At 39.7% G+C, this 10979-nt stretch overlaps 1 protein-coding gene across 1 annotated transcript; it reads right to left on the bottom strand.

The window, feature by feature from the left end:
• Positions 1-1274: 1274 nt before the first annotated feature.
• Positions 1275-7905, bottom strand: LOC104618547 (E3 ubiquitin-protein ligase RNF130-like). The gene is made up of 4 exons (XM_010284173.1): positions 7815-7905; positions 6551-6755; positions 4394-4487; positions 1275-1469 (listed from the first exon to the last, which is right to left on the bottom strand). Exons 1-4 carry the CDS (start codon positions 7851-7853, stop codon positions 1454-1456), a joined length of 354 nt encoding a protein of 117 aa, XP_010282475.1. The 5' UTR covers positions 7854-7905; the 3' UTR covers positions 1275-1453.
• Positions 7906-10979: the final 3074 nt, after the last annotated feature.

Below are 10979 nucleotides of genomic sequence, written 5' to 3'. Positions count from 1 at the left end.
TTGTTTTCATGTTTCTTTCAAAATTTCACAAGGACACACTGAAAAATAATTCTGTTAAATGTACTGAAGCTATCACATACTTCATCTCTTATTATAAAAGCTGCCTTCTCAGCTGAAGCCTGCTGGACAGATAAGAATTAAGAAACTATTTTAATGTAGACTCTGGCTGTGTTCCTAAATTCTAAAAGTGCCTATACATAAAAATAAAATTAAATTAAATCCTCCGTTTCCCAGTACATAAAAATATTAAATCTTACAGTAAAGTTGTTTTCTTTCCTGTTCATTTAATTAAATTAGAAAGCATTAAGTTTCAAATGTTTCATCTTGATACAGGAACAACAAAAACAACCAAACGCCAAATAGGTTTTAACTTCTATCAATTATATGTTCCTTACTGATTTGTTACCTTCATCTACCCATCTCATTAACTCAAGCATTAGCATTTGGCTGCACATCAGATCCGCATGTTTTAACCGACTGTTGTGAAATTACTCACACACTGCTTGCATAAGTAAACTTGTGTGAAACAGCCCGAGCGAGGACAGCGATGAGAGATGTTTTCCCTCTGCCTCCTCACCAGTAAAATAAGCCACGGCAAGAAGCGACACGTTTGCACAGAGTTTCTACATTACAGCGCAGACCATTATCAATCTTTCATGATCTGAATTTGAACAGAAACTAACCCTTGTCACTAGTATGAAAGGAGGCTTCACAGATGATGGCGGGGAGAAAACCGCTTCCTTTTCACTTGGTGTTAGGAAGGAAGAAGTGGTTTAGAGTAGCTTCACTTTTATCAGAAAGAAGGGTGGGGTGAAAGCAAAGACAGAAAAGGTTTATGAGTTAGATGTCAAGAAAACGGTGTTGCAAGCCTTCAGCAATGCATACCGCGAACCTCCTAACGCCGCACAGGAGTCTTACAGGAGGAGAAACGGAGAAAATGTTCTTATTTCAAATTAATTCTCAGCTGGAGTCAAGGTATGACCGTTATATACTAGAATGCTTGGCCCAGCTTTTTTCCTTAACGAGTTGGTATGGAGCGATTACTAATAATACTCTTGTTAGTCATTTCAGGGCTGGGTGGCATCACAAGAACGGCACTGTGTGAGATTTCCATTCGTTAGCTGGTGCATCCCAGAATGAAAGGAGAAGAATACAGATCTGCAAAGACGAAATCATTCAAAGGAAATAAAGCACCTTGTAAAATATACCAAAGGCTGTCAGACTTAAGTACTAACACAGAAAGTCCAAGGATACAAAATTCTCAAAGAGCAAGATTTCGTAATTAAAGTTTTTTTTTTTTATTTCTTCACTTTTTCCTTAATACAAAGCTTTGGCATCAGCAAATTTTATGAAAAAATAGAATGTACTAAATAATTGCTTGTGCTGCATGATCGATAAATGATGCATAAAAATAGGTGTCTCTCTCCAAGGCAATCGGCCGGAAAGCGTTTCTTCAATACCATTCTGCTCTGTGGGGCGGGGAAAAAAAAAAAGGAACAAAATATTATGTTAAAATTAATACTGCTAATACTTAAAAAAAATAACAAAATCTTGTAGAAGAAAGCTAGTGAGAAATGACTATTATACATGGGCAGAGGTCTGTACTCCTTATATCATTTTTACAGCACCAGTAAACCAGACAGGCTAGCCAGAGGTTTGAGCACTTCTAAACTTTTGAGGAAACTCCACCTGCTACTGAAAACTTTCTCTAAGTGGTGCTATCCAACATGTGGACTTTAAGACACAATCATACAGTAATTTCTGATCATTCCCTACAAAAAAAAAAAAGCAGCAAAATGTGCTGCTTCTGTTCCTTTAAATCACTACCTAAATAATTTAATAGTAAAAGTGCATGAACATTACAAGACCAAGAGAAAGCAGCGGGTTCCTTATTTTCTTATCACTTAGACAAAATTTACTTTTTGGAAAAAAAGTAACTATTTAAAAATGCGTGTGTGTGTGTATATACATACACAAAAATATATATATACAGTTAGATACACACACACACACACACAAACACAACTTCAGAACTACTGCTCTAAATATGTTTAAGCTGCAGGAAGGACATAGAAAAAAAGATCAGGACATATTTTTAGGTGAGTTTTAATGTAGAATATTTGGCACCTTTTATTTGCATCAGCATATTACGTGGCCTCATTCTTGCTACTGCTTTTCTCTGATAAAAACCCCTGAGCTTCCTCTTGAAACACTACCATAACAAATGCAGGGTATGCCAGCACTGCTTTTTATATGGAGAAGAGCATAAAAAGCAGGTACGCTGTTATGACATTTAATGGAAACTGCAGTGAGAGGGAGCTGCCATATGTTTGGCGTGATATTCAGCACAGGGAATGCTTTGTCTGCACTGGGGAACATAAGGTGTCAATGAAACAATAAATCTAAGAACTAGGGTCATACAGACACATTTTAAACTGCCTAAAATGAGTAGTCAAACCTAGCAGCACTTGTGGAGGCTGCGCAGATCTCGAAGGATGCAGTTGAAAAGCCGCTGAGGCTAAAGGCTACAGCTAGGTACCTCCGCTACCCAAGCAAGTGATTTGTGACAGCTCTGGTTTCTGCGGTTGCTAGTTTTCTTAAGTCTGACTCGAAGTATATGCTTATATACCCTCGCATTTTCATTCCTATGGCTGGGGAAAGGGGCTCTCCCTTGTACTAAGGGAACATCACTGATGAAGACGCTTCTCTGGAAGCCCAAACTGCCTGCCAAGGGGAAGAAGCTTGCCCTTTCAGTAAAAATAGACCCAGATTCAACTGAGCAGAAGACAACAAAAAGAAAAGTTGCAAGGCAAGGCAGAAATGCAACTGCTATCGCTGCCCACATCTGGATGATACTACACGGGCTGCAGTTCCTTAGTCTTCTTCCTAACGATGTGGAAATGCCCAGAAATGCAGACATTCCCGTTTCACAACTCATCTTGCTCCATGCTTGCCCAAGCTACTTTTCAGTGCAGATTAACTATGTTCAGCTACAGCTATGTTGCTAAACTGCTGATTGATAGTTGCAATTTTGACAACTGGAAAAAAAAAAGTAATAATTGGGAGACTTGATAGGGCTATTTGAAGTTCTAAAACTTTTCTTCATTAAGCCCTTTTGGAATTAGCATCTGAAAAGAGAAGGAAAGGAGGATTTGCGTATTAGTAGTAATCAAAAAATCCTGATGACCAAAACCTGTAAGAATTTATTATGGCCTCTCCTGAAGAAAATTAGCTTGAACCTGTCTAAAATTTTACACTGGAGACTATTAGACGTGTTTCCATCTTACTGAGAAGGACATCTTCTACTTTCCAGAGAGCAATAAAAGTCAAAAAAGTGTTTCTTTCTCTTACCTCAAAACAAAACAAAAAAGGAAGTTGTATTTATAAAGCTACATTTCCAGGCTGCACAGGAGACTGCCTTTGAATCTCACCCCACTTTTGGGGTGAGATTTTTTTTTGGTAAGAGATCAAAACATTTAATGGAAACTCAGCTGTGTCAAAATGCTCAGAGACAATGATAGATGTTGACACCTTCCCTCCCCAAATAAATAAATAATGGTTAAATATGTATCATGACTCCCAGATGTTCCATACACCTAAAATGAAAACAGCTACATGCACCCAGTTAATGTATCTGCAGAACAGATTTACACTTGCCCACACATAGCACTATAAAAAAAGATTGGAAGTCATGTGCTAGAGTGAATTCTTGTCCAGCCTGTCTGAAGGGAGGCACTGGGGGTGTCTATAAAAATTAAGCAAGCATGGATATCTTTAAGCACTCCTTTGACTGCAATTCTTAAGCATACTAAAAATGAGAGGTCAGAAGACTGGTCTGCTCTCTTCACTTGAGAGAAGAAACAATAGTGTATTAATTGCTTTCATCTCTCCATCTCTAAGAGCAAAAAGGTAGTTTTCTATTTAAATACCTTTTTCTCTTAGCTGGAAGTCTGCCAAGAAGGAATACAGCCTTTTTTTTTTTTAATATGAAAAGAAATTGAGGTGAAAACTGTAAAAGGTAACTGATGGTAGTAATTTCTGTCTCTGCCAGCAAATTTTGAACATGGGGATTTAATGGCAGAAATCTAATGTTTACCTAGACCACTGATCAAAAACTGAATATAAATATTCTCTCTCTTCCCCGTTCCATGTCTCCACTTGGCAAGGAGGTTTCCTCAGACAACCCAGCTAAATATAAATTAAGAGAGACTTTAGATGTTACCCTGGAACCTACTTGTTAACAGGAGAAACTTACTTTTGAGAAAAGCAGAAAATGCATTCGACACTGAGAATTACATTATTACCCTTCTCTATTCTCTTGGTATTTGTTCCCCATGTTGTCCACGACACAAACCCACCAGAAATATATAGAAACATCTGAATATTTACTTACTCATTAGCATTCAAGCTAGCTGTGGCTTTGATGATCATGTAGCAGAGTGTAAGGGCACTGAGGAGGCCAAAACTGGCAATAATAAACCATTCTTCTGTTGACAAAGGAAAGGGAGGAAATCACTCGTGGGAGAAGGCTTATGTCAAAGCGATGCCAATACTTCCCTCAACACCACTGGCGGGAGGCAAGAGGCTTCTAAGCCATGACTGGCACCAGGAGGTGAAGCAGAAGGAGGTTAGCCACAGAGTTACTGACTGGAGAAGGCTAGCAAAGAAGAATTGGAGAGAGGTGTAGAAAAAAAAGCATGGCACAACAATATTTCCCAGCTGAGCCCAAGGGTTAGTGATAAAGAAAGGTTACTTAACAGTGTACAGGGAAATGCAGGAAGACGGGAAAATGTAATGAAAACTCTGTCTGCCCTCAGGTCAGAAAAGGTTGTCAGGGTTGGTTTAGATTTGCTGAGATGCAGCTCTTCACATAAGCATACTCTGTATACTTTCACACTTAATTTGTGCCTTTGCCCCCTCCCTCCTGAGTAAATGCTATAGTGTTACTTCTAAAAAAAACAGCAAAAAAATAGGATTGCTTGCTCAACAGTAAAACATAACTGGAGTTTTCCATTTCCAATAGACAGGAATACAACATGGAAAAATAATCTCAGCATTAGTGTATACATACAGACACATTAAAAATAAAAAGTACTATTAAAGAACATTCACTATTCAAAGTTCTCCCCCCTCAAGATCAATTTGGCACATAGTAATAGATCAGAATACAAACACTTTTGTTGAATATGGCTTTTGGTTTAACGCTTATGCATCGAAGAATGCATGTGTCATCCATAAAATCTAAACACTTGAACAGCCTTTTCTAAAGCTTTATTTTATAAACATTGTCAGAATGAACTGTTGCTGATTATTTTTTGTTTTACCCTGGCATCCCATCTGTGCAAGAGCAGTACTACAGTTGGGAACAGACAGTAAAAGCACTTTCTGTAAAAACAAGTAGTGAAAAGTTTCAGTTAAAACTACAGAGTTGTCCCACCCATGACAAGAAAAGCAGCACACCAAAAGATTTGCACTCTGTTCAATAGAGCTGGATACAAGATTAATCAGATGTTGAACACTGCATGACGAGGTGACTTACTGGCTTTGTAACGATTCTAGATTTTGCAGTGGATTCTTTCCTTCTCAGATCAGGACATTTCTGGATATGGACTATGTATTTCATAAGATGAGACTTTTTTTAATGAGACATTTACTTTGCTACAGCATCTAAAAAAACCCACTCTAATGGACTGTATCAGTTACAGATACACGTTTCAGTGGCAAACAGTGTCACAAAGTTCAAAATCTAGATCATAGAGCCACATAAGCAAAACACAAGGAGAAAATCAGACTGTTGTACAGCATGCATTCTATTTTTGCAATTCAGCCAGAAAAACAACTATTCATGCATCAAATTGAGACTGTACAGCATATGGAAAAATGATGCAATTCCACACATACTGTATTTTTTATAGTGCTATTATACATTAAAAACCCTAGGTAAAATCCAGTGAGTGGAAATTTCCCATGCTGTTCTTACAGATAAGAGCTTGTGAGCAGTGCAGGAACAGTTTTCTGATGTCCTAAAACACTTGGACAATACTCAAATGTTGGTACATCAAATACTTTTTTTTTTTCTATTTGCAAATTTTTTAAGAAAAAACATCTGCTAAGAGATGTCAGCATTCCAGTAGTACTGTTCTCAGGGGAAAAAATGTCTGCAGAAATAGTAATCAGTTAAAATATTTTATATTTGCATAAATTATTGCATGTAAAGTATTCTGAAAGGGTAAATAATGGTTTTGGCAATCCAGCTTCTCATACTGATTACCAAATTCGGGAGGGTGATTTTGCTGCCATTTTCGTTCACCCAGTGTTCTTCGCATGCAGACCTAAATGGATATACCATTAATAATGAAAGTGCTGGCGCTGCCGTGCCTAGAGTTATCGGTTTCAATACGGAGCGTGCGCCCCTTACAGAGACGCTGAGGTCACCTTCGTCCCTGCAGGGAAATCTTTCACCGTGGCCCCGCAGCACGGAGCTACAGCAAAGCAAGTGCCACATACCAGGAAAACCGTAGAGCAGTACTGGAAGCCAAAGAAAACTTACTTGTCACAGCAATGTTGATCTCTCCCGACCTTGGCGTTAGCTCCCCGTCCTGTGGAAGCTGTGACATCCCAGAGGTGCGCAGGGGCTCCAGGCTGAGCGCGCTGTCATTGGCAAAGTCGCCGAGCGCCGAGCGCCGGCTCGCTGGCTGGCCTCTGGCGAGCCTCTCCATGTCAAAGGCTACGTTATCTGTACATGGCACGTTTGGCTAGAAAAACAAGCAATTCCGCATTACGCTGGTGAATATTCTACATGTAAGCAAACCTATCAATTGCGTAAAAGCACATGCACACACTGTTCAGCTGCTATGGCTGTCCTCACGGGAGAGGAATACACCAGTTACCAAGTTCTATCCCAAGTTGCACCGTCAGTCCACCTTAAAGAGGTGGAGAAAGAAGCAGGAAATGGGATTAAGATTCAACAAAGGGACTCAAATATGCCTGTATCACAGCCCACGCCTGTATGGTTTACTACCATAAGCAATGATGACATGCACCAAATTCTACAATATCCTCCTCTAAAAATCCAGGTATGTTATTAATTGCAAAAATAGGTCATCCACAGTATATCTACAAGTATTTCTTAGAAAATGTGCAAATTTGTAAGTGACACAACTAAAACTGGAGGCCTGATTAATCGCACTGGCTTGATTCAAAAGGTGCTTTAGACAGTATCTTCATTCGCTCTTCTCTTTCTTCCTTGTTTCTTTCTTCTGAAGAGAGCATTGCTCTCACCTTACAATTTTTTCCTCATATGGGAAACATGGTAAAATCCTCTCTTGAGGTTCTTTACTTCTATCTCTTTGTGAAGTGGTCAACAAAAGCAGTCCTCAGGGATCCCATAAGCCATGGGCTGCTTGAGGACAGCTCGCTGGCTTTGGCTAGGGCACAGCTTTGTGTGTAAGCAAATTTAAGAATGTCTATGGGAGACCACAAAAAGAACAAGAGATTTACAGAGTAAATTTAACAAAGAAGGGTTAAAAGAAGTTGAGAAAAGGAAGATTATAGAGAAGCAAGTAGACTTCCAGTAGATAAGAAATTGTTATAAATGGAAATATAACAACGTATTCTCAATGACCAACCAAGGAAAGGGACAACAGCCACAACAAATCAGCTTTATCAGCAGCAAAGAAATTGGTAAAAAAACCCCAAAGTACTTTCTGAGTAAGGGTACTGGAACACCCTTCTCCTTTTCTCCCCTACAACTATTCCTCCCGTTCTGGGTCTCAGACATGGGAGGAAGAAAAGCTCACAACAGTGCAACTTACCACAATTCCCAGTGCCTTCAAAATGTTCAGTTTACACATTGGACACGTACAGTGCTCGCTAAGCCATGGATCCACACAGGCTTTGTGGAAAACATGCCTAGAAGAACAGACAAGGTACATACATAATTTGTAAACAATTCTATTTTATACAATGAGAACTACTTCTAACAAACTTTTGGATAGTTTCTCTTTTAATTAAGCCAGAAGAACAAGTTCTAGAATTGCCAGTATTATCTGTCGATTACAGTAAGAAAAAAAACAAACCAAAAAATCTTGCTTGTTGTTGCCACCCTTTACTAATAGTTCAACCAGGAAGAAACACTTAAAAGGAGAATTAATTTTTTCCCCTTTTATTGTGGATATGAGTATGGACATGGGCAGAATAACTAGGGTAACAAAGTACTACCACAACCTTGTGTAAAGTCTTGTCTCAATTTCTATGTAGAACCTGGACATAAATTGGGCAGGAAAAGCACAGATCCACCAGCAGCCAATTTTATTAAAAAGTCAGCACAACCAATGCAAACACACTCATGTTTGATTTTGAAAGGGCTTTTATAATTATCACATCTAAGTAAAAAGAGATTTTTCCTACAATTAATATTTCTCAATATCAGGAAGGAAAACATGTCTGTCATCATATGATGGTCATTAAAAAAACCAAAGAAGAATCTTTCAAAGATGAAAAGGCAAACTGGGCTTCTACTTGCACAGTAGGGAACTCTGCAACAGCGAACATTCTGAATTGCCACCTACATCACATACAAAAATCTGAAGTCACATATTATTTACATTTATATTTACATATAAATGTAACAGTGTTGGAACTGATATAACAAGGATGGACTATGCAGAGACCAAAACAACATATATAAATTAAAGGAAATGTCCTCTTAGCTTTTCAAAAAGCAAAGAACTTTTCAGAGCATATTCATGGCAGAAATGGTTATCACTAGACTTTCCACACAATACATCTTCAGCAAATACTCATAATAACTTAGTCTGAATAACTGCCTACAATAAGAACCCAGATCTTTCCGTTCCAGTGGCACTAACTGCAGAGCAAAAAGCCAGTAAGAGCAGGCACATCCGAACACGACAGACTGGCGATCACGGCAAACATCAGCAATTACTCGGGCTGCGCAGCCAGTCAAGAGCTGTGCTCTGAAACCAGCTGATGAAGGGGCAGTGGCAGAACAAGGAGTTCTTGCCATCTATTTGAGGCATCAGCACGGTCTCTAAGAGGTCATGCATGCCCCCAAGGCAGCATGAAGTTGAGCTACTCTCCGTCCTCTCCTTTCTCAGGTTGTACTTGCTATTCTGTGCCTCAGCAAGATCCTCATAGAGGGTATGGGACTTCTTTGCTCCCTATGTTTTGGGATTTTAAAAGCAGAGACCAAAGAGGACATGTTACCAGATAATTCTCTTTTAAATGTCTGGAAAGTGACCGGAAAAAAAAGACCTCATGAATTTGTTAACAAACATGGAAAGAGACAGTACAGAATTAGATTTTGCCTATGGCTACTAAGACTGATGGAGACACTAAGTACATACTTAGGTTCCAGTCAGCTACAACTATATATCCTACCTGTACTAACTGAAGATGCATAGACCTGCAGAGTATAATATAGTCAACACAAGATGGACGGGGAGCAAAAGGACTTTGCTTATCTATACCCCAGATATTGCAGGAGTAGAAGCTTACAGAATCTCAGCTAGTCACTTTGCTGGACTGTGTCCTTTAGCAATAATGCAATCATGGAAAAAAAGGCTATGTACAGTACTTACTGTTCAAATAACTGAATACAGATTCACTTCTATTGTTCTTAGGTCTTAACGCATTCCCTCTCTTACAAAACTACAGGAAACAATGCTTAGAAATCCTGGATGATAGAAAATGGTTTGAAACCTTCTGAAACATAGAGAGATGTTATTTTTCTGTGTTAGGCAAATCATGGCTTATATTTCCTTTTAAGTGTCTGAAGTCTGCTTTTTAGAGTAGGACAAACCTGAAAATCTAATATTTTGGGAAACAGCAGACATCAAGACTCCACAGAAGTATGGAAACAGCTTTAATATATCGTTATCAGCTAATCAGTGCTGTAGAAGCACTCAGATCAAGTGAAGCAGGCGACCGATATGGATGCTAACATGCATCTGCTAAATATTATGAGTTATTTTAAAGAATCATTAGCAGTTTGACATAGTTCAAAAGCTCCAAAACAGCTCAACTGTTTTTCTGACCTCTTAATTCTTTGCTTTTAGTTCCTAAACCTTCAAGGATGTTTATTAATGTGTTTCAAAAAAGTGCAGTTCTCCAAAGGTTATTTATTGATTTAGATCAGCATGGCTCTGCCTACTACTTATGCAGTTTATCTACTCCTTAAAAAGCTTGCTGATACCATCATCATGGCTCAGGCTCTGTCTGGATTTCTCTGCTTGCAACGTTAAAAGGCAGTAATACGGCAATGAAGATAATAAACACATGAATTATTTTAAAAACCTCAGTCTGACAAAGTAAGCCCTCGCATTTTCTACTATCATAAACCTTCTCCATCTTCCTATTTCTGTCGCTTGTTTTCCAAGACCATAAATCTGAAGAGTTCCTAGCAAGTTGCTCTAGGTCACAGCGGCTGACGACATTCCCCCAGGAGCCACACACCGGGGAGTCAAGTGTGACACAGCTTTTGCTGCTCCCCCAGCCTCGGGCTGGAGGAAGCACGGCTGGCAGCCAGGCTGGCAGCGCTGAAGGAGTCTCCCATGCGGGCATAACTCCGAGCAGGCGACCTGCAGGTATTTTTCCACTCTGTCAGCATACCCAAGCCAGTTGCCCTCCAGCTTGTAATAAACACCGTAATGACAACTCTGTTGTACGACACGGCTTCTTTGCAGCATTGCAGAGAGAAAAAGCGAGTTGGAAATATCTTTCAGTGGTGTAATGCCTCCGAATTTGCAGGTCACACAAGCAGAAGGGTTTGAACGAGTTTACGAGCGCTACCTCCCAAGAGCTCGCTACGCCGCCCCGCTCAGCGCAGCATCCGGCCGAAGGGGCCCGATCAACGCGCCGCTGCAAAGCGGCACCTTTGGCTACTGCTGGAGGCAGCTGCTACCCTCGCCCGGGGTACAAACCTCCCAGCGGGGCTGGCAAGCGGCACGCAGGTCCTT

This window comes from Phaethon lepturus, unplaced genomic scaffold (genome assembly GCF_000687285.1).
Source record: "Phaethon lepturus isolate BGI_N335 unplaced genomic scaffold, ASM68728v1 scaffold26533, whole genome shotgun sequence".
In the NCBI taxonomy this organism is placed as follows: domain Eukaryota; kingdom Metazoa; phylum Chordata; class Aves; order Phaethontiformes; family Phaethontidae; genus Phaethon; species Phaethon lepturus.
The sequence above is the reverse complement of the archived record's forward strand: the minus strand, read 5'-3'. Positions and strand labels throughout refer to the sequence as shown.

Coding starts and splice junctions, on each gene's coding strand:
- LOC104618547 (XM_010284173.1), bottom strand. CDS start 7,853: ATGTGTAAACTGAACATTTTGAAGGCACTGGGAATTGTG. Junction 6,756..7,814: donor TGAAGGCACTGGGAATTGTG/GTAAGTTGCACT, acceptor TTGTTTTTCTAG/CCAAACGTGCCATGTACAGA. Junction 4,488..6,550: donor GATCAACATTGCTGTGACAA/GTAAGTTTTCTT, acceptor CTTTGTCAACAG/AAGAATGGTTTATTATTGCC.